The 24,473-nt window shown below is 39.9% G+C and overlaps 2 protein-coding genes across 4 annotated transcripts in view; one reads left to right on the top strand and one right to left on the bottom strand.

Moving 5' to 3' along the window:
* MORC2 (MORC family CW-type zinc finger 2) overlaps positions 1 to 11,725 on the bottom strand; it is a 36,331-nt gene extending 24,606 nt beyond the window's left edge. For 2 of the 3 annotated variants that reach the window (XM_031443090.2, XM_031443091.2), the window contains exons 1-3: positions 10,440 to 11,725; positions 4,171 to 4,224; positions 2,006 to 2,040 (exon numbers count right to left, since the gene is read on the bottom strand). In XM_031443090.2, coding sequence (XP_031298950.1) covers positions 2,006 to 2,040; positions 4,171 to 4,224; positions 10,440 to 10,507 — 157 coding nt within the window. In that variant the 5' untranslated portion in view covers positions 10,508 to 11,725. The remainder of the gene's footprint in view (positions 1 to 2,005; positions 2,041 to 4,170; positions 4,225 to 10,439) is intronic. The other variant, XM_010992266.3, reaches the window with a different exon arrangement.
* Positions 11,726 to 11,997: 272 nt separating this feature from the next.
* On the top strand, positions 11,998 to 21,683 carry TUG1 (taurine up-regulated 1; the record flags this gene model as incomplete). The annotated part of the gene is made up of 2 exons (XM_064481071.1): positions 11,998 to 14,400; positions 15,646 to 21,683. A coding segment is annotated over one exon (465 nt), but the record flags the coding sequence as incomplete, so codon positions are not given.
* Between the last annotated feature and the right edge of the window lie 2,790 nt (positions 21,684 to 24,473).

Raw genomic sequence — 24,473 nt, 5'->3', positions numbered from 1 at the left:
ATTTCAGTATTCATTTCGTTTCAGAATGCGAGACAGGAAAATACTTTCCCCCATATATTAACAACACTTTATAGTGTAAGATATTACTAATCCTACTATTCTGCTTGTAAAGGGGTTGCCTCAATTCCTCCCATTGAATGTGTTAATAAGGCACTGAGGTAGAGAAGTGTGAAGTTAAGGGCACCCCAGTCTCAAGGTACTCAGAGTAAATCAAGTCTTTCTCCAAAATGCTGTAGTGCTTAGAGCTTAGTGCTCCTACCACACCATATAATCCTTAATGACTCTGACAGTTCTCTCAAGATGGAGTTACTGTTCTCTCATCATCTGTAGATGGTTAACTGTCTCTCCAATTAGCAACCCTCTAATGAGAATTTAGCAAAGGCCCCTCTCACTAGCTCTGGATTCCTCCCAAAGCCTAAGAGCTGTCACACTGAGCACAGGGTAAATGCTCACAGGGCCTTTTTCATTTAAACTGAAATTCAACTTGGTTCTGCTGCGTTCCAAGTGTAAAGCACTAAATTTCCTTGCTGAAATTCACCCACCAAGGGTGGCAACAAGGAGCAGAGATGATCCCTTTCAAAAAGCTTCTTCCAAATAGACGTGGCTGTGATAATCTGTCCTTTCAACATCACTTGGAGTAGAGGCCCACTCTTCGTGTGCCATCTGTGCAATGATTAAGACAGCCGCCATTTCTTCCAGAGGTGGCTGTTGTGACTCCTCACTGAAGCACACTGGGAGGTAAGACACATACTGTGGCCTGGGAGTGATGCCTCCATCTGGCCTGAGGGCTTAGCACCCATCTTCTAACATTCTTCTGCTGTGTCCCCTTTCCTGTCACTTTCTTCTAAAAATAAAAGGAGTCTTCTTTTCACCACTTTGACAGAGCCTTCTGAACAGAAAGCTTTCAGAATTTAACCAGTGTAACTGACTTTTAGCTGTTCTGAATATTTTCCTTCCTCCAAAGTGTCTCAGGCATAAGAAATTCATATTTGGACAGATTCTTTGTAATTATATGACACTGGAGGTTCTAAGAACTACTTCTTATTGTGGGCTTATTCCCATTTATCAAATGTGCTGAAGAAGAGGGGCTATCTGACAATTGTATATTCCCACAAAACACTCGTCTTCTCAGAAGCTAGACAATGTTACTTAAAATATTACCTCAAACTTTTCAGAAGTCTGTCAGAAAAACAGTTCATGCTAGCCAAACTGGATTTAAAAGTCGTTTTCCTCTAACTCTACTTCCAAATTTTTAGCATTCAAATGACAAAAATTGTGCTGGTACAAACACTGAACAGGCAGGAAGCAAACTATCTATAAAAACGAAGGTGTGGGGTACCTAATGATAATGACTAAGAATTCTTCCACTGTCACACCCACTCTAGAAAAAAAAGAGGATCTCACTGCCAAGGAGCAGAACCAATTAAATAAGCAAAACAGCAGATGCTGTCAATATCTTTAAATTCCAAGCAAAGCAGCCCTCCTTCCTACCTGACTCCTCTGCCTGAAAACATCTCTGCAGACCTCAGGGCCAACCCAGTTGCCCAGCTGTTTTATACAACTGATACCAGCAACTCCCCAAGTTAGGACTTGGAGAAGGGAGATCCCCAAGGTTGCAGAGGGAGGAGAGGGCTTCCAATAAGATCTCTCTTTGGCTGAGAAACCACAAGCCTGGCCACCTGCCAATTCCAATCAGGAAAATCAGTGGTACTTAGTCATTTCTCTCCCCATTACCCTATTCCATCTTCCCCAGAAATCTCCTAGTGGCTTTTTAAAAATATATCTCTAGATCTGGGCACCCCATGTTAGTTTCTTCACACCAATATTCTTGATTTCTGTTATTAAGTCTGACCAGGGCTGCCCTGTTTCTGCCTAAGGCCTGAAGTAATCAGGCTGTCTACCCAGGATCCAGAAACCAGTTATTTCCTACTCATTTCTTTTTAGGCACAGCAATAAATGCTTTCAGGAACTGGGAGTCAGAAGACAGGGCTGATGTATGTCTTACCTGCATAAATATCTATTCTGGTGGCATCAGCATCTCTGCAAAGTTAGAAGAAAAAAAAAATCAAGATTCAAATGAGAATATGAAATATCAACCATCAAAACACACAGTATTTTGAGTGGGATACATACTATTTTGACTCTATTTTCAGTTTTTAAAGAAATTCTGTACAGATTAAAGCTATACTTTTATACTTGGTAACACAATTTTCCTTATATGTCTGTGAAACACTTCTGGAGCTCCAAATTATTTTAAATAATCACATGACACATAGGGCCTGGATACATTTTTTTAATAAGAAGTTCACAGTGAAAACATCTAAAAGATAAATAAGAACATTCCCTTTACACAGTAAGAAATGACTCAAATCACTCTTTTGATTGCAAGCATAAAAAACGTTCCAATAACTTGTCCATTTTTCCTTACCAAGATACTGAAAAAAAAGGGAAAGCAATAACCTGCCACAAAACCTAAGAAAAATCAGGTCTCATGGTATATACACTACAGTCAGCAGACTGATTAGCAAGTCCATAATCTTATCCTCTTTAAGCTTGAAAGAAAGTTGGGACACCCCATTAGACTCCAGCCATCAGCTGAAATAAAAGTTCACTCATCAATGAAGTTTTCCATAAAGGCTTGAAAGTAATCTAGCCCAATTCTGCCAACTGTAGGCAAGGAAAACAAGGCAAACAGAGTTTCATGCATTTTAAATGCAAAAAAATAAAAAACCCACACAAATCCATACAACTCTACATGCACCTATTCCCAAAGACATAAAAACACTTTCAAAACTGAGGGAGATTGGCAAAATGTGTGCATGAACAGGAACATACATTCCCCGGTAATCTCCAGTTAACTGTATGATCTACAAAAATGCAGCCTGCCAAAATACACTATGGTCTCACTAAACTAACAAGTGGCAAGTTCAAACATGGTTCCATTAAGCTACAAGATTTTTAAGTTGAATATAAAAATTATGAGTCAGCAAGGATTAAAACAACTGAAAATATCGAAAAATGGGAGTTTTCTGGTTAAACAATTTGTTAACTAGCACACTTCCACGAGCACTCCAGTGAATAACAATAATAAAAATAGTAACAGTATAGGTTTATAACACAGGCACAGGTAGACCTATCAGAAAGCTCATTAACTGGAGAGCTGTTTAGAAAGTGCTTCTGTCAACTCTTAGTCTTCTCTTCCTTTATTAGTCATCAAACTTGGCCAATAAATACCAGGTATGAACTTTACCTTTGAATTCAGAAACAAGACTAAGACAATATTTTCATGATATAAACAAAATCATAATTTGGACTTTGCTATTTATCTCTAAACCAACACAAATTTCGGTCTTGCACAGCAACATTTATAGGTTTCTATCACTAAGAACTCAGTACAACAGTACTGAAGAATGATCTCTCTCAAGCACAGCTGCTAACAATGGAAGATGCTTTGATCAACTAGAGTCATTTGACAATAAATATAGTCACCCCTCCGTATCCACAGGGGATTGGTTCCAGGACCACCTGGGGATACCAAAATCTGCAGATGCTCAAGTCCCTTGTATAAAATGGTGCAACCTATGCACATCTTCCAGTTTGCTTAAAATCACCTCTGGGTTACATATAATACCAAACACAATGTGAATGTTATATAAATAGTTGCCAGTGTGTGTTAATTCAAGTTTTGCTTTTTGAAACTTTCTGGAAATTTTTTTTTCAATATTTTCAATCTGTGGTTCATTGAATCCACAGATGTAGAACTTGCATACAGAGGGCCCACTGTATTCTGGGAAGACACAGAACTCTGGCATAATTTAAAAGGCATTACACGGTGTACTGTCCTGGTAACAAGCTAAAACAGAGCTTGTTCCATTAATTAGATTCCTAGGTTTTTATCTTAATTGCCTGTGTTTCACTACAATTATCTTGCTCTAATACACAAGGGAGGGTAGCTTTGGAGGTCATAAGTTCACTATTTTTAGGCTTGAACACAGCAATGAATTCAAGTATCAACTAATGCGCTATTAAAAATACTTTTTGGGTAGGAGGCCTCTTAGAAGTGAGTCACATTTGCAACAAAACTGCCTTCCTCCCAAGTCTTCAGAGGGCAAAGGTCACAACAACCCAAAAAGTTTTCAAGCACATGCCGTGTGCCTGAAGACCACATACCTGGCATTATCAACCAGTTCAGCAAGAGCACCAAACAAGAATTCATGAGTAGTTCTGAAAAGATAAACACTGAGTCAGCAAAAGAATTATGGAATTGAACTATGACTCCTAATAAAAAGTTAGTTATGAAATATTTAAAAGCTTAAAAAAAAAAAGCAAAACTAAAGTTGCCATTTGCATTGTCAATTTACACTATTGAGGTTTAAGCTTCTCCACAATTCAAGTCTTTCCAGAGCTCGCTTAGTCCCCCTCAAGTGTTAATCTGTCAAGTCCTGCTAGCTACTGAGAATGTTTATTCTTAGTAGGCTGAGCAGAGGAACCCACCCTGAAGCATTAGATTCCTGAGTACTACTGCTAAAAGCAGTGTTTTTCACTCTCCATATTCTACCTAGAAAAATGCCTGTATTTTATTTTTCATTCCCTAAACCACTGTCAGCTTCTGTGTATCTCTAGGCATGCTCAATGGACAATACCTGTGTGAGATCTTCTGGTGAAAACCGATTCAGTTTTGTGCAATTTATAAGCAAAAACACTCCATTTGAAAGGTGGGAGAAGGGAGAGAATAATCCATTTCTTGACTTTCCTCAGTTTTGGCTAAAAACAGAACTTTCTCCACATTAAAGAAAGGAATTCAAGACCCTTGTTAATAACTCCTTCTAGGAGAATAAAGGCTTGGTGTGGTCTCCTAGGGCCCTTATTAAAATTAGCCCCTTCAAGGAGGGTAGCCAATGGTCATCTCCTCCTCAAGGAGGCTGCTGAAAATTTGGGTGGGATAAATTCACAATTACCATGTTATTCAGAACTCAGTAAAGATGATATTTATGCATAAGATGTCTCCTTCTAATTCTTCCTCCATTTACATCCTCCTTAATTTGTGTTATTTCCCAAAGTAGTCCTCATTAGATATAAAAGTGGGATGTGTCTACCTTAGAACCACCTAGAAATCCTGACTTTTTTTTTTAATGGCGGTATTAGGGATTAAACCCCAGATCTCATGCACACTAAGCACATGCTCTACCACTGAGCTATACCCACCCTCCACCAGAAACCTTGACTTCTAATTAAAGAAAATATAAAAGCATTAACCTACATAATACATTACCATCATCAATTTTTCAAAAATAACAGTATTATTCCAGCTGATTTTTTGTATAGTTTCAGCCAATAAAGTGAAAATTTCTCAAAATTTATGAATTATAACAATATTAAGATTCTTTGAGCACTTACTATATTGTTTAAAGCAAACAGTAAAATGTTTATTTATAAAATAAATACCCAAAACTGAACTGTCCAGGAACACTGGTTTTTCCTCAAGTAAGTCTTCAAAATTTCATAAGTGCAAATTTTTAATTAAAACTACCAGTTCTTGGAAATTTAGCAAGAAATTTTTCCCATGAGATCAGTGAAAATATCTGTTGCTGATTCAAAGGCAGCACCAATAACATTTCAACAAAAAGTAGATATTTTATCTCCAAATCACCTAGAAGACAGAGCTCAAATTCTTCTCATTAAAATTGAATTTTTAATTATTTTACATTTTTCTTTTAAAAACTACATAAAACAGCCATATCTTTAATTATCAAAAATATTTGTCTCTAAAATCATCTTAAATTCTTCAAATTATCAACTAAAGAAACAAAAAAAGTATTCTGTAGATTACTCTGCTAATAGGGAAAAATAAGCTAGAAAATTAAGGTGATTTGTTGAAGGTAATATAAGTTAAAAGTAAATCTAATGTTTGCCCTCAAGCTTTCAAGCAATCATTTTGCCATCTGACTTAGCAGCTGGCTTAGAAACTGACAAAGTGAATTAGTTTTCTATACTCAAAATTTTTTAAAAAATTTTCAAGGTTGTCATATGAAAATATAGAATAAATTCTATTGCAGTATTTCTCATTTCAAAAAGAATTTGCACTTTAAGTCAAGGAATCTCAGAAATATAGCTCCTGGGGGAAAAAAAACACAATCATAGTAAGAATGAGCCTACATCTTGAATGCAGAAATCTTTGGGACAGACCAGTTAAAGAATGATGTATCTGGCCTACTGTCATCTGTAGTGACAATGGTGAATATGAATGAACTGGAAAACTAATTCTGATACTTTTGCCATTACGACAAGGAAATCAAAAATAGGAATAGCAACTGCTTCTCAGCAATACATATTTCTGATTGCTTCACATGAAAATTAGAGACATTTAAAATTCAGTAAGATCTCAAAAGGGCAAGCACAAAGCACCTCTGCATAAGTTTTCACTGTCTTCTATACAGTGTTTAGAAAACTGCCTTTGTTCATTTAGACTCTAAAGAAAATATTTCAAATGTTTGTTGTTCCATACAGTACTAATGCTGTTCCACAATACACATTTTAGATAAAAGTAGCTTTAAAATGTAGCTAAGGGGGTACCTTCATGATGTGCACTCACACATCATAAAAGGGGCCTTTTGTGACAACTGCTGGTAAGGTCAGATACAACATTCAAAATCTTTTCCAAACCTCCAACTGAATAATTGTTCCTAACAAATGCTAGAACTAAAGCTCTCAATATGTCTTAAAACTGTACGAACCAAAACATACCAACTGAGAAAACTCTCCCTTTTTTTCAAATAATATTCAAAGAGGTACGCTCATGGCTAACAACATTTGAGATAGAGATATTTGTGTAAGTATCAAAGGAAATTTTTCTTCACAGACCTAAAGATTCTTTGCATGTGATCCAAGAAAGATCAACCATCTGGAAAAAGACAAAGATTTTTAAAAGACTCTTTCACTTTCAAATGACTGTAGCTTTACACCATTTGTGGCATGATCAAAACAGTTTTGCAGCTCAGCATTTCCAGCGACAAATTCACGTGTGAATCTACTCATTACGTAAGGAAACGGGTCTATTTATATTCAGACTGAATTCAGATTCAGAGATAGACTACCCATAAGCCCACACTGATAGCTTCTGCTGAGTATCTGGATACTGCTGAGTAGTGGATATCTTGTCAAGAGTTAATTGCCTCAATTGCTAGAAAATAAAGCTAGAAAGTTCTAGAGCAACCATTTTACATTCAGACAGCTTTAATATATTTAGAGTGTGGACCCACGTTTCAACAGGATTACACATCACAAGAAATACTGTCTCTAGAGTTAACAGGTTACTTCACATACTGAGAAAAAAAAACCCAAAATATCATACGACCAAGTTAACAACTTATTAAATATGCCACCAGGAACACACATATAAAGCAGACATCTTACACTTAAGCACCCTGCCCTATCAGACCACCCAGCAATACTGCAAACAGAGTGACTTAAGATACACACCTTACGCCAAAGGAACATCACTACCACCACTACATCTGGAATCTGGCACCTAGACTGCTTGTCAACTTTATTACCAGCAGTAACCAAAACCTACAAAGAGCAGTAACAACATAAAATTTTTCTTTAAAAACCCTAATTTCATTCATCTCATACGAGCAACATCCAGTATTAAAAGAAATTAGCCTAAGATTTTCATGTTAGAATTTCCCAGGCTTCAAACCTCAACCCTGATGTAATCAAGAGAATAACCATCAACAGTTACTGTAGACCTACTACAAAAAAAAAAAAAAAAAATTCAAAACAAGTGTTTAGTATCTCCAACAGATGCTCCAGAATTACCTAAAAATTTATCTGCCTGATGACAAGCACCAAACAGCAAGTTGCAACCACACTGACCAACTTGTGGTTTATATAAGCTCATATTATAAATAGAAAAATAATCATCATCTATTCAGTATTTATTGTGTACCATGTACAATCTAATTACCTTATAGACATTTTACATAATCCTCATAAACAGTCAGATTAGCCCCATTTTACAGATGAAGAAACTGAGGCTCAGATAAGTCGATCCACCCAAGGAACTGCCAGGAAGCAATCAAACCCAAGCTTGGTTGGCTCCCCAAGCCCATGCTCTTTTCACTGCACCACACTGATTTTCACCCTTCTATCCTGGACTCTGCTCAAAAGTCTACACTGGGAGGTAAACAAAGAGTCGTTTGTTTCATAATTGATCATATGGCAATATTGTAGATGTCAGACACCCTAAAATGGTCTTGTTTTTTTAAATTAGAACAAAGGTGTGTAAGACAAAAACTCCCTTCTCTGAAAGTAAACTGCACCAGTAACAGGAGGAGATACATTACCATCATTACAAGTAACAAGTCACATTTCATGAAAATTTTAAAGTGTTTTTCCTCTAGAAATGAACTTCCTGTCAGATCACAAAGAACGGTCTTGAAATTGGTTACAAACCAAAAACCTATCTAAGTATCCTGGGGTTCATATTTTCTTCTGGCAGGATTGGACACATTCAAAAGTAAACAACATCAAAGGTGTAATCCAGATAATAACTCCAGAGCTTCCAAATGATACATACAACCATCAAAATGTTCATGCAAGCAAGTGGTTCCAGTTCAACATGGTAAGCTAAATTCACAGAAAATTCTCCAGTTTCACTTTCAAATTAGAGGTTCATTGAGATAAACTGAAATTGAAGACAAAGTGGAAAGTGAACCCATTGCTCTTTAGACAAAGAAACAAGCCCTTAAAGGTAAAACTGACTACAGTCAGTGCTGCCTAATGGTGAAAAGCACTAACCACATGACTAGATAAATCTTACTGCCTTGAACCTTGGTGCCTTAAATCTGCCACATAGCAGCTGTGGTATGTAACTTAATTGCTTTGAGCCTCAGTCTCCTCAAATGCAAAATAGGAATAATTCTTACTCCAGCAGGGTTTCTGTAAAGATTACTTTAGACTATGTTTTAAAATGACCGGTATGAAGCAATTAACTGTTACTATTAATTATCAGTCTTTGGGGAAGCTGGATTAAGAGCCCAGTTCCTGAAATCTCATTCATGGTCTTCCAAGATCATACATAGTTTGTCATTCCAAATAAGGCCCCAATTCCAAAATCCAGAACTGAACTTATCAAACACAATCACCTGTGAACATCTAAGTGTCCTTCAACTGCTTGATCTTAACATGGCAATTCAAATATACAAAAGGATACTGAAGGTTTTAGCCAAGGCTGTGCTTTCAACTAGATGAGTATAACCTTTGATCAGAGACCTTATCTAGCTGAATTTCACATTCATCATCCACAGTATGAGACTTCACCTAGGTGACTTCTACAATACCTACTCAAACACTCTAATTCAATAAGAATCTTCCTAAACGAAACAAAACCAGGCTCTCGTTTGGCATATTAACTTCACTACTCAGATAATTTTTATTTCCTTCATAGGAAAAATTGCAAACAAGAGAATTACAGATGTTATCACAAATAATATGTTGTCCTCTCCTATAAAATACTAAGTTATTGTACTATTACTGGATAACTGAAGTCTATATTCTCAACCATGAGGGTGGTTCTTCAGATCTCTGGGCCATTCATTTAGCTGCTCATCATCTCTCCAGATACTAGAATGAGATTACTTACCTTCTCCTGAAAAGTGCCAAATGAATGTAAAAATAAATAAATAAATAAATAAATAAATAAATAAATAAATAACCTAACTAGTTATGACCTCACTGGATTACTTCCAAGAGTGGGCACAAGGATTAACCGTGAAACATTCCAGACCAATGTGGAGTGATGGTAATCTCTTCACAAACTCAAGAACCATGAACACACTATTTGTTCAGGGACTTGCACACATTTGGGGAAAACACTATTTAAATCATGGGTTTAATAAAGTTGTCACTTCCTGCTTAGTGTATACAAACTATATTGGATGAGGGTAAATTTCCCAGAGAAATGAAGCCAACTGTTTCCTGGGGAAAAAAATAATTTCTTCTCACAAGTTGTCATTTAAATGTCTTCATTCTTTTTATTTTTTTCTTTTTTCCTTCTTAGAAAAGGCTTGGTATAACCCAACTGTTTTGACTGTTGTCACTAAAGAGAAGGTAGTTGATACTATAACAGTCCAACTTTTGGCGATCCAAAGAATAGTACTTGTGGATTCCTATCAAACACTTGAATGAAACAACGCAATATACTGACTCCAAGTAACTAGCTTGCATTTGATCAAATAAATTTCAATCCAATAAAGATCATATTCTTCCGGATTAGCAACAAATATTTCACTGATCTCAGTTCTTCCACACAGAGCTCAAGACTCATCCAGTGACACATCCCAAAAAGTAAAAGGGTAAAATTTTCTGGGAAAGGATTTCCATATTAACATCAAGCAATGAGTTATCAGTGACCTCGGTGGCACCTATAGGATACTTACGAATTTGTGTGTAGATATTCAAAGGTTAGCTGAGCTCGATTCAAACTGCTGTAATTTGTGAAGGCCATTAGTGCAGTGAGGTCTCCAGTCCTTTACCTACTAACTGGGAAATACAAGCTTACAATGGAATAAATTTTTCAGGATTCCTTCTTGTAAGATTTGGTAAATCTGTGCTCCCTATAATCAAGCAAGGTTACCTAGTATCTATCCAAAATATATTCAAAGAGTTGTCTAAAACAATAATTGATTTCTCCTTTAATTTTTGTTTAATCTTCTCAATAACTATATAATATCTTGGGAAGAACTACGTCATAAATCTGTACTCTTCAGGATCTTTAGCGTTAATTTGCGATAGTTCACGAGTCGAATGAGGTTGGTGCTGGAGTAGATGATACTGGAGATGGCGATTTTATTACTGCTCCATCTTCATGTTCTTCGAGCCTTTCTTTGTTCCTCTAAATTTCCTGAGGAAATTTACCAATCCGGAAATCTAGCAACTTCTATCATAGAAGTGGATAACCACCCAAGTCTTCGCCATCAAAGATCCCAGGATCCTTCAATAAGCCCCAGACTGGTGACCACGATGTTGATGGAGTGCATATGGCGTTGGTTCCGGTTTCACCACCTCACTGACTTAAAGATTTCCTAAGCGCTGAAGACCGACTTCCGTTTTCAAAGCCCGGACCAAACCTAGCTTGCTGTCGGCCCCAATCTGGGTCAGATTACCTCACAGTGACCCACTACGTCGCCTCAGAACTGACCCACCCAAATCAACTCAGGCGGGCCGCGCCCCTCCCCCACTTCCTTCAGACAGCGGCCTCAGCCTCTGAGGCCCTTTCCTGGCCTCGGTCCCGTGGTCTCCACCTCACGGAGAAGAGTTAGTCCCAGCTTTCAAAGCCCGGATCGAGGGCAGTGGCGAGCACACCAACCGACCGGGCGTTTCCCGGCGCTCACAGCTGCCTTTGTCCCTCCCCACGGAATTGGAACCCAACAACCGCAGCGCGCTCTTGGAACCATGTGCTGCTGCCGCCGCCTCCGCCTCCGCCGCCGCCGCTGCTGCCGCTGCCACCGCCGCGAGACCAGCCGCCCACGCGCCGCCTGGATGAGATGGTGACGGGACTTAGCACCCCGAAATTAGGCGTTTAGGGCTTGCTCTGCCGCCGCTGCCGCTGCCGCCACTGCCACCTCAGCCACCTCAGCCACCGCTTTGTCTCCGCTAGCGCACACAACCCAGGCCGCCTCGCGCACTCCCCGACGCCCCAAGCCCCCGAGGCCTCCGCGGCGCTTTCGGCCAATCACAGAGCCGCAACTCCTCCCGCCCCCGCCCTGATGTGACGCCTCCTGATTCGTGGGTAGCATGTTTCCACGTGACCGGATCTTGTTAGCCGGACCCTCCCCTGTCACGTGAGAGCGCGCGCCTCTCTTCCTGCTTTCTTGACCCTCTCCGCCATTTAAAGAAACAGTACCGGGGGCGGGCCGAGCGACGCAGCCGGGACGGTAGCTGCGGCGCGGACCGGAGGAGCCATCTTGTCTCGTCGCCGGGGAGTCAGGCCCCTAACTCGAAGAAGCCCTGGCGCGCCCTCCCCCCCTCCCCGGTCTGGTAGGGCGAAGGAGCGGGCGCGCGGTCGATCGAGCGATCGGTTGGCGGCTCTTTCTCCTGCTCTGGCATCCAGCTCTTGGGGCGCAGGCCCGGCCGCCGCGGCGCGCGCCCGGTGGCCGTTGGCGCTCGCGCCGTGTCTTTCTTCTCGTACGCAGAACTCGGGCGGCGGCCTATGCGTTTGCGATTCGACGAGGAGTCGTCCGGGTGGTCGGCGGCGGCGGGCAGCTGCTCCGCCCCGCTCCCGGGGAGGCGGCGGCGGCGGGATTTGGCGCGGCCGGGGAAGCTGGGGTGGCCGGGGCCGGCCTGGAGGCCTGGCGCCACCCTTCAGGGCCTGCAAGGACCCAGTTGGGGGGGCAGGAGGGGGCCGGGGGATGGTTGGTGGTGGGCTTTCTACTTTGCCTTTTCCTCCTTATGCCGCCTTAGTGGGGGGCGGGAGCTCTGGCGGCTGCTCCGGGGTGGGGAGACAAGCTCCGGAGTCGGAAGAGCTGGGTTTGCTTCCGGGCCTAGCCACCAGCTGGATGAGTGACCTTAGGCAAGTCACTCTGTAATTTGTCTGCGCCTCAGTTTCCTCCTCTGCCTATCAATGTTTGTGGGATTGAAAGCGCTTTGTAAATGGTAAAAAAAAGTCCGTATATGCAAGGGATGATTATTGTTCGTAACGGTTGGGTGTTTTTTTTGTTTGTTTTTTTGAGTTGTAAGAAAACTTAGCAGTTGTCCAGTCCTTGGATTTTGAACCTGGGAACCTTGGATTGGAGTTGGGGATCCCCAAATTCTCTGAAATTGTATGCAGAAACTAGTGGGAATGTACATTTTAAGGGAATGAGGATCCATCGCCAACAAGTTTTCAGAGGGGACTGACCCGGAAGAGTTTTTAAGAACCACAATTCCTTTGCCACAAGGAGGAAACTGAGGCCTAGATGTTATTTGGGCCCTTTCAGAACCAATTTGAAGCCCCTGTTTGAATCCCTGGGATATGTGAGCTGTTATATGCATAGTGAATATTCGGGGTAACAACACTCCACTGCTTGGCTTCTATTCTGAGTCCTTTCACCGTGGGTTGCCTGAAGGGTGGCTGATGTGCATGGTACAGTGGCACCCCATATAAAGCAGCTAAAACTAGGAGTGGTTGTGTTCTCTAGCATCAAGAAGCCTCTTTAATTTTTGGCCCAACAACTTTTTTTTTCTGGTGCCTGATTACCTTTCTGACTCTTTCTTTGACCATTTTCCATGACCATGGTTGCCATCCGTTACTTGCTCCTATTTTATATTCCTAGTCGTGTGGTTGGTAGTAAGCAGGCTTTTGTTTAAATGGTGCTGCCAAGTCCAGCTAATTAATGGTGCAGGTGGATTTTTAGCAAGCTGGCTTACTGGAACAGACTGAACCAGGCGTGGAATTCCTGAAGATGTTTGGGGGTTTGTCTTTATTAATTGAAGGCTAACATTCTTTGAAAAGTTTTGTTAGAACTTCTGCTGAACCTCCGGGTCAGTAGATTGGAAGTGTTTCAAACTTTAACTTTTTGCTGGCCTGCTTTGTATTCGGTTTGCTTGCAAGTGTGTTACTAAGGTGGCCAAAATGCCAGTTTTTGCTTCTTTGTTAATTGTCAACTGCTTTTATCAAATTCCAGGCCATTATCCAGCAAACACTATAGAAATGTTTGAACAGTTGGATTTCAAACATTTTCACTTTGTGGAGTGGTGCTTACCAGTGGTACAGCTCTAAGCAAGCAAATGCAAACACATTTAAGTATATTTTGTCTGTTAGGTGTTAGCCGGTTCTGCTGTTTCATACAAATGTCTGGAAAAGTCAATGGACTATTCCCTTTACCTAGAGGGCAGAGACAAATAATCTCAATCCCAGAGAAATTACTGTTTTGGAGAAAAATGTGTTGGTCTTTTAGCTCTTTTGTAATTAATTCTGGATGTACCTCAGAAGATTCTTATGACTGTGGTGATAAGATGCTTTCCTCAGGAGAAAGGAGGAAAAGAAACAACTGGAACTCAAAGCTTGAAATTTTGTGACAAAATATGAAATGTCCAAGATAGGAGTTTGAAAGGGTTTAATTACAGTGCCCTGCACTAGCTGGAACAGATGTCTTTCAGTGCAGTCATAGCGTGGACTCCAGATTTCCAGATTTTCAAGAACTGGATCTGGGACCGAGAAGAGATTATCAGGATGTGACAGGAACTTGCGAGCTGGATTTTTTATTTTTGAATTTCGGGACTGTTGTCCTTGCTTTGAGGAAAAAAGACAATGGCTGAGCAAGCACTGCCACCAGCACTGTTACTGGGAATTCGGAGACCCGAGTTTTCGCCAGACCCTCGGTGCAAACTCTGGCATCACTCCGTCCAAAGTGAACTACGGTACTTACCATTTCCCAAAATGCCTTATTTACCATCTCTATACTTTTGTTCACATTCTCTTCTCTACCCTGGAATGTCTTCTTCTGCTTCTTCACCTGTCAGAACTCTGCCATTTCCTCAGTATCCAACTCACATGGTCTCTCCTCCATGAGTCTCTTCACTTTAGCCAAAAATTATCTTTTTTAAGTTTTATAACATGTTGTTGTATATCTTTTATCTGTCCATACAGTTGCTTGTAGTTTTTGTATGCATTAGCTCTCCAGATAGCAAGCCCCTTGAAAGCAAGGACTTTTTCTTGCAAATCTTTGCCTGGACATATCACCGCATATGATGAAGCATTTAGTGGAAAGAAGGAATTTAGAGAACAGGCTATCTCAGAATGTGAGCACTCAATAAATGTTTAATTGCTGTGTGATAACCTAATTACTATTGATTAGGAAGAAAGTCACTAGTAATGGGCCACATTTCTTTATTTAATGTTTTTATTATTTAATTCTAACTTTAAAAAGATTTAGGGAGCTCTCAAACATAAAGAGAAACTGCTGTGTTGCATAGGGTGTTACAGAGAGGGCAATACAAAGACTAAGGCCTTACTCCCTTTTCCCTGCATACTTTATTCTCTCCCATTCAAGATGGAATCTTGTTAAAATGAAAGTTGAGGACAGCTCTTTAAAGTACAAGGTCTTAAGACAATTTGTGGAAGTCACTGGAAAAGGAAGAACAATATCTCCTTTGCTTTGGTGCTGATATATAAACTTAAATTCATTGTTATACCACCTGTGAAACCACTTCTTTCTCCCCCACCAACCACTACCCAGCAACCGAATACAATCAAATTACTGCCCCAAAGTATGGGAATTGGGGCAGTTTCTGTTTGCTGCTTCCCTAAGAGAGTTTGTCCTCAAGAGTCAGGAAACAATCTTTGCCAGAGAACTCTTTCTGTTCTTATTATCACTGATCATTAATCACAAAACTTTTTTCCCCCCATTTATCATCTGTCAGCTTCTAAGCCAGGCTTGTCAAGAGTTAGTACCCATTGAGGGGAGGATATAGCTCAGTGGTAGAGTACATGCTTAGCATGCATGAGGTCCTGGGTTCAATCCCCAGCACCTCCATTAAAAAAAAAAAAATTAGTACCCATCAGGCAGCTGATGTGCTGACAGCAGCCCCACCCCAGTGTAAGAGTCCTGTGTTTGTGATTCCATGCATTTGTTACCTTATCTGTTTTGTCCCTCTCTCCTCCAGTCCTGTGCCTCCTGGTTGTCAAGTGTTCACCTGGACCTTCTGACTGCGTTCCTTGTGCTGTTCCATCAGCCTACATCTGGTACCTGGATTTTTCCCCATGGTGATTCATACCACCTTACTACTGAAGAAGACACCATTCCAGTGGACCACTGTGACCCAAGAGGCATCCAGCGAATCATCATGATGTGGCCTTCACCTCCACTCCTGTGTTGTTCTACCCAGATTCAGCATTGCCCTTTTTAGTGACTTCAAACTCCTCAAGCCAAATAGCTGAAGCTATTCTATCACAACAAAGGCCCAGTTTGTTCCATGAGTATGCATTTCATTTCTTCAGTTAAAGCCTTCAGAGACACGTAATAAATTTGGACCAGGGAATTTTTAGTTATCAACACTGAAGAATGGCAACATCTTTCTGAGTACCACATTGGACCATGCCCCACAGTCTCAAAAGATTGAAGTTCACGAAGTGTCTAGGATCCCATCTAAGTCACTGGACCTTATTCTTTTTCCATTTCAAATCTGTAGTAGCCTACTGAATGAGCAAGCAGATACTCTGACCCACTGGGATTAAGCAAAGGCACAGTGAACTCATAGCATCTTCTTTGGGATTACTCAGGAACCAGAACTTTTCACACAAATGTAAGAAAATCTACCAAGGAATCCCTTTACCTAACAGCATCTCACAAAGCTCCAGTCAGATTCCAGAAAAGGCCTCTTGATACATCCAGGTAGAACCTATATGGTAATCCCTTATGTTCATATAGCACTTTACAGTTTCAAAGCACTTTTACATGTATTAATCTCAGTTATCAAATGACACACATTATAATCCCTTTTTGCAAATAAGGAAATGGAAATTTAAAAGATAATCCAAGGTGTTACAGCTACAAAGTGGTAGAGGCCAGGCCCTTCTGACTCCCAGTCCAGTTCTCTCCTTGGAATTAACTTAGCCTCTATTTTACCCACAGTGTTAAAATAACTGGAGATTGGGAACCCCAGAAAAGTTTCCAGATCCCTGATCTGTTGCCCCTAGTCAGGATGTCATAAATGTAATCTTAACGATATCTGTACCTAGACCAGAATTCCATGGCAGCATCTCTGAGGCTTAGGAGTAGACTGTCTGTGGTGATAGATTGTCCAGTCAACACAGCAAATGTTCATATAACAACAGGATTACCCAGCATGAAACACAAAGCTGTTTTTAGATCTTTTGTCCAATTTTGTGGTCTTTCCAAAGATGGTCTAATTGATTGGGGTTCCCTGTTCATATCCTGTCTCTTTTTTAAGTTAATATTCCTGAGCACCAAGATCTTATCTATGGTCATCTATCCCCCGGCTAATTTTATATAAATGAGCCATTAATTTTTTTAGAACAGTACTGTTTCATATATATGTGTGTGTATGTATATATTTGATATACACATATAATATATATCATATGTAGAGTTTCTGTAGTTCGTTAAGGTGGTGAAGTACTGTAAAATGTGTTCCCTCTCCTGATTTATAATGCAGTGTAGTATATTAAAGTATCTCAGAAGGCTTGAAGAGTCTTATTTAGCCATTTAGCCCAATGCGTTCCACGTTTAATCAAGCACAGAATGTTATTTTTGCACCATTCCTTTCAATGGAATGGGGGAATCTTTGAAACCCCCCTTTTTCTTACTTTGTCAATAACTGCTTGAATTAGTATGACTTCTTCATATGAGAGGACCATATCTTAACAAGTTACCTTTATTTTCTGTCAGAGGAATATCTAGAAGATTTGTGGGGATACATGGAAGGGGAATGGGAGGTTAATTCTGCCACAGAATTAGATGAATTCCATGACATTTAGCAATATACTTCTGTGTCCCTAGAACTGTGCTGTTAACCTAGTTCAAGGGCATCACATCTCAGGTGGGTGAGGAGACAGGGAAGGGAGGAGAAGGATGGAGAAAGGGGAGGAAGGGGAGAAGGAGATACTTTCTTAGGATTTGAATTGTGGCCCATTGAGATCTTAATGATGCTTGAAGAGAAGTCATCCAGCCAGGGACTTCGTGGTATAATATTTACGAAGAAATGAATGAATTTTGCAGCTGTATGCTGACTGCAAAAACCCCAGTGCTATTGTCACTTAAAACCAATAGCCTTGTTCTCTGTCACTTATAAGCCCTATTTCAGGCAATCTGAAATTGTAGCAGACTTGAACATTAACTTCATCATTCTGTAATGTGGCCCACATTAGGGAAGGAATAAGTAGGAAAACACTTGGGCTTACCACAGGCTTTGCTCACACAGTTTCTGGTTTCTGTGACCTATTTTTTTTATTTCAGCATTTTGTGAACAACTTATTCTTAGATCAATGGTTTTCCAAAGGCTTTGTGGCCATGAAGCCCTTTGAATGAAAACTATATGGAAGCCCAGAAAAAAGTGAAGCTGCTCTGGAGGAAGCAGAAGTGGGGGGCCTGAAACCTGCTACAAGCATCTTACTTTACCGCCATGGTGACACCTAAGGAGACTTCTTTACAACACCTAGAATTCGTCAGAACACAGTTTGAAACCACTGCCCTAGACAACAATATGTTCAACCTGAATGACATTCTGTTTTGTACCTCTGCCCAACAACATCCATGTTCAGTTGATGCTGAGCATTCTTAGAAATAATTAATGTGGGCAAACGCAGAAAAATGCAAGAAGATGGGCATATCTTTGCACCCCAGAGTAGTCATATGGGCTGAAAGTGGTATCAGTCAAGTGGACCTACGATTAACAGCCCTTTACCCCTAGATGGACTTGCAGTGGTTCCTGGAATTGGATATAGCCAAAGAGCAATTAATACATATTCTACACTGACAAACCCCCTTACCCATCTTCCACAAACACCAGATTCTCTAGTGGTACTTGAAATACATGACTTTGAAGTCTTGATCCTCCTTGGACACATGAATCACCAGGTATTGAAGCTAGTGTTGAAGTTGATGCCTCATTGAGGCCATATTAGGCCATCTGTACATTGGATCTCCCATCATCAGCCATGGTACTCTACTTCATGTGCAAGGGATAACCATTAACTATGAAAGCAGAATTCAAATACTGGCAGCATTACCTAGAAGGGTACCTGGTAATTATTCATCTTCTCAAACCATAAATCACTATCAACCTGTGGCAGTTACACTGCTCCTTGGTTTTTATTCAGTTTAACTGCTGTTCCCAGGATAAATGAGCTAATAACCTTTGAGAAAAATCACTAAAACAGTTCCTCCATCACTGGCATAACTGCCTATTCTGCTCCAAAATTATGAATGCTCAGCTCTGACTACATGTTAACACCCGATCCACAAGAGACAGTCTCTGAACATCCTTTCTCGTGTATATGATTTAAAATGTGACCATTTGGAAATTTTCTTCTAGCCAATGGGAGATTTTAAGATGGGTCTTTTGATGTCTAGTATCATCCACTATAGGTGACAGGGATATTTGGAGGTAGGCCTTTTGACCAGGTCGTGATAGCTTACTTGGTGGGCATCTCAAATTGCATATCATCTACCTTTTTGCTGGAAATGTAGACTGACTTGAAAGAAAATCTACAAAGCCTGCATAAAGATCAGTAGACTCAAGAGCTGCTGCTTCCTAATGTCGCAAGACCACAGTCCCTTGTCCTTGTGGATGTTTTCATGGAATTTCATCTGTCTCCGTACTGTTTTACATTGGCTGACTTCATTCCTTGTCATGAGATACTCTCAGGCATTAAGATAACTTTTCTGTTTCTGCAGGAGGGATTCAAGTAATGAACTCCCAGACCAGATCATGTAGAACAAGTAACCTTCAATTTGTGTCATGAGACAAATCGCATTCCTTTACTTCACAGTCGACTTAAGGGCCAGCTGTCCTCAACTACTTTAAAGAATGCACTGGTTAAATGTTGGGAATGATTTCTTTATATCTTTGTCTTTTATCCTCTGGACTAATTGTGATTATGTGACTCAGTCTACAAATCATCAAACAAGCCCTAAGTCTCATTACTCTAGACTACTTACCCTCAACAAATAAAAATAAATTCTGATGACTAGTCTGCTTGAATACAACTATTATTTGTAAAGAAATTATCTACAAATTCAGTATTTCTACTACCTTCAAAATGTCAGCTCGATTTTCTTTTCTCCTGTACTTTACAGAAAAAGACATTGATCTACACTGCCAGTTATTCCCTTTAATCCTGTCAAAATGAGGGGCTTAAGGTGAAGATGATCATCTGTTCACGAGTCTAATATACACTGTGTATAAGAATTGATGATTCAGACCTAGGATCTTACCTTCTCTCTCCATGCCTCAGATCTCATCTGAATCTGTCAGCAGTACCAGTCAACCAGTCTGAGACCTTGACTTGTTTATAAAATGATTCTCAGAGATGGGCTGAGTTACAGAAGATGGAGACTTGATTACCAAAGAAAGTAGGGCCAACCTTGATGAACCTGGCTCTCCCAACCCAATCACTCCCAGATGTAGCATAGCCTTTAAATAGAACCTCAAGTCTGGATTGAGGATATTGCCTTCTCCTGAGCTGGAAGTTCTTGTGCAGATGAGCAGGAAAATGAAAGTTGTACCTGACTGGCCATTTAAGATCAGAAAATTGTATGCAGATTAAACCCTATGGAATAACCCTGGAATATTCAGGGTAAAAACTAACTTACAGAGCTTCGATATTAAACTGCTTGTTCTCCCAGATCATAGCCTGGCTATTGATATGGCTGGCCCTGCTGAAGGTACCTTACTTGACTATCTGACTCAGCCCTTACCTGCCTTTGTTGACATGTTGCTGCAGACAGACTGGCCGTCCTTGAGAAGACTACAGCTGATCTTGGCCTACCTTATATCCAATTCCATCAAAGAGTTTTCAACAGAAGCAACCTGCACCTCACCCCACCAGGACTTAATGTTCACAAGAGAAAGGACCACGCTGTGTACTCCTTAACCAGCAACCTTCTTTAAAAAGAAAAAAAAAAAACAAAAACTGCAGAATGAGCCTCTGTGCCTCTATATATTTGATCATTTTCAGCATTTGGGACCTTTCTACCAGATCCGAAGGAGTACAGCAGATTGAAAGCACTGTCCATTTCTCTCTTTTGCAGTAATACAGAGATGAATCTGATTCACCAGTACTCTCAGAAATGTTCCAGTTCAACTTGCAAAAGACTTAAAGGAACACATAAAAACTTTAACACTGAACTTAAAATTTACCACTGATTTGAACAGCATCACAGAACTATTTGCCAGTGGGAGGCTAGTTGTCCTGCTTCATGTCAGCAAGACAGTTGGGCTCTCAGACTCAAGACCACTGAGTTAACTTATATTGAAACTCTGTTGTATCACTCAAAAGTATGTTATTGGACGTGATTATTCCATTCAAATGGATTACAAACCTCCTGAGTAGAAGACAGACTTACTTCTCATGATTTTTTTCCAGAATGCTTTTATTGTCAAGGAAGTAACAATGCCAGCTGTTAGCATTCAACTTTATGAGCAGAAATTAAACTTTTTCAATATCTGGTCTTTTCATTGACATAAGTTTTTGATTGACCAGCATCCATTCCATCTCCTTATAACAACTCCCTGATGTTTCTTGTAACCACCTCTCCATATTTCCAGTCCACGTGGTTCAGTGTCACACAACAGCTCAGGTTTCATGGGTGGATATGTAATTCAGACCTGATCAATCAGCACAGTCCATCTCCTTGACCATAGTGATTGGTTCAGGAGTGATCATGTGATCCAAGTTGGTCCAATGATACTCAACCTTAAGAGTTTTCATGAACTGTGGAGGAGAAGCTCTTTACTGAGGTTGCTTAGCTCTATAGGATGAAAAGCTCAAACCAACAGGGCCCACCATATCAAATGAGCCAGTCAGAGAATGAAGCCAGTGCAGATGAAAGTGGAGCCAAATGATGGAGAGACTTGAGTCCTGATGACAATGCCCCTGGATCCAACCGTGCCTGAAGCTAGTATATCCCCTGGACTTTTCAGTTATGTGAACCAATAAATACCCTTTTTTGCTTAAGTTACTTTGAGTTGGGTTTCTGTTACTTGAAACTGAGTCCTAATATACCAGTTTTGAAATTTGACAGATTCAAATAGAGATTCCAATTATTAAACTAGAGGTCAAGGCCACACTGAAAGTATTTTCCAGTCCAGAAGACAAAATGAAGTAGGAACTGACAATGCTTCAGTTACTACAGAAACATAAAAATTATTCAGTAGGAAAATACAGAAGAAAACCTAAATGTTTATCAGTAAAGAACTGGTTACAATAACCAAACACATGGTTCAGCCATATAAGAAAATCTACATGTCTGTTAAAATGAATAAAGTACATTTATTGTGTATGGGCATGGAAAAATGGCCATGATATATTAAGTGAAACAAACTTGATAGAAACATATGTAGTATGAAGTCATTTAAAAATTTTGTGTGTTTATGTTCATAATGCATAGAAAAGTCTATTAATGGCTTTCTTTGAACAGTGTAGGTTACATGAGACTTTCAACTTTATACATTTCTGTATTTGAATATTTACACTACTCACTTTTTAAACTTTATTTAAAAATAAAGAATTTTTAAATTAAATTTAGTGCTTACTGTTTGACCTTGGCAAGTTAACACTAAGCCAGTTTTGTCAAATAATTAAAAAGACCTACATTATAATAGTGAATATTTAGATAAATGTATTCATCATCCATTACTCAAACTGATAGACTTGCACCTTTTTCAGAGCGTAGTAGTTGTTCCTTAGTTTTTCAAGTATATTTCTTTAAATGTCTGAGTGTGTTTGGCTTATCAGAACTTCCTAGTTTCAGTGTTCATCAAAGATTATTCCAGTTCTCAACTGTTATTAATCTCTGTAATACTTCTACTGCAGTGCTCACACTAGGCAAGAAGGAAAAGGCCACATTTTCTTTAGAATCCTTTGAGTATTCTGGTCTCACTGCAATTGAGGTCAATAATGGCCTTCTTATTGCTAAGTTCATGACATAAACATCTTACCTGAACTTTCAGCAGCACAAACAACTCCCAGCAGCATCTTGACACACTCCTCCCTTAAGTGCTTCTTCCTGCCTTCCTGGCTATTGGTTGTTCCATTGTAAGTTCTTTTCTTCTCCTCATTATTTAAATATTGGTAGAATGGAGATCCATTGATTTTTGTCTCCTCCCAAATCATTTCTCTTTTTTTTAGTGATAGCTTCTTTCTTTTTTTTTTGGAAAGCTACTTCTTCCCATTTTGTGGAAATACTGTAAATGACAGTATTGTTGCCTCATGCCTCTTGGCTGAGGTTTGATTGTGTGATCCAAGCTTGTACAATCTAAATTCCCTTCTACCAGGACTTTGAGTCTTGAGAGCAGTGACACAAACTTACAGAAGCTGAGTCCTGATAGTAGTGTCCCAAGAAGACCATATAATAATTCATGCAAAGACATCCCCAAAGGTGCCCTAGTTTCTGTTGTCAAGACCTTGTCATCCAGATTTTCCTTTGTTTTTCAGACTACCATGTATCTTCCTTATGTTCCCTTTTTATCTGTCAACCAAAGTGGGTTTTCATTGCTTGCAGCCAAACGACTGAATGATTATAGAAATTGATAACAGCGTTAAATAGTAGGCTTCAAACCCGCAGGGACATGGAGATTCTGGAATTATACTGAGATTGAATTAAAGTTAGCAATAACACTTGCTCTGGGGGGGGGGGGGTAGGAGGGCAATGAATAATGTACAATGGCAAAACAGCAAGGAAAGACTCTTGTTTGGAATTATATACCTATTGAGGGCAAAATTTGGATAACCAGGTAGCTGTTGACAACAGAACAATTTGAAGTGAGTAAGAAAGGCTAAAACCATTGAATTAGGGGTGTTTAATTCTAAACTAGAACTTACAGATTGGTTCCACAAATTGCAAAAATTAGATGCTGATTGGATTTGCAGCATTACTAAGATCTTTTGTGAAAGTTAAGGCATTAGTCAGAAAACCAGTACTGACTTACGGAGTACTGGTATCTAAAAAGATTCAACAGACTTGGAAAATCCCAACCCCCATGTACCTCAGGAATAAAAGTTTGGGTCTTCCCATTAGACAAAAACCCTTGGCTGAATTAAAAATACAGAGCTGTATAGTGAAGAAGGGAGAGTTAAGTACAGTCGGCTCTATAACCACAGGTTCTACATCTATACATTCTACCAGTGTGGAACAGATTCAATCCCTGGCTGAATCTGGGTGTGTGGAATCCACAGATACGGAGGGCTGGGTGTAATATGCCATTTTACATACGGGACTTGAGCATCTGTGGATTTTGATATCTGCTGGGGTCCTGGAACCAGTCTCCCATGCTTACCGAGGGACAACTACCAGCTACAGCCCTGTGCCTTGTGGAAATAAGATCTCTATAGCCTCTACCCATATCTCCTAGTTTACCTTGTCTTTTTATCCCTCTCCTCTCTCTCCATTTAAGTACTTTGCCCCTCACACTTCCTGGCTGAAGTTTAAGCATGATTCAAGTTAGCCCAATCTGACTTTCCCTCCATGGGCACTGAGTCATTCTGCTGGCAGTGTCCCCAAGCTAATATATGTTAGTGTGTTCGTGATGGTTATATAAGCCAGTAAATCCATAAATTGTACATTATCAAGATGGGGTTAAGAACTAGAGGATAGTGACTATCACCCAGCAATCTTGACACTGGATGTAATAACTGAAATAATTTTAGCTTATCTCCTCTGGGGACAAGATTAATTCATTTTCTACAGTATGTTGGATGGAGGCATTTATAAAATTATTCAGTAAGAAATGCATATACTGGAGGGTGGAGG

Source organism: Camelus dromedarius, chromosome 31 (genome assembly GCF_036321535.1).
Source record: "Camelus dromedarius isolate mCamDro1 chromosome 31, mCamDro1.pat, whole genome shotgun sequence".
In the NCBI taxonomy this organism is placed as follows: Eukaryota; Metazoa; Chordata; class Mammalia; order Artiodactyla; family Camelidae; genus Camelus; species Camelus dromedarius.
Note: the sequence above shows the minus strand (reverse complement) of the source record. Positions and strands in the feature narration are given on the sequence as shown.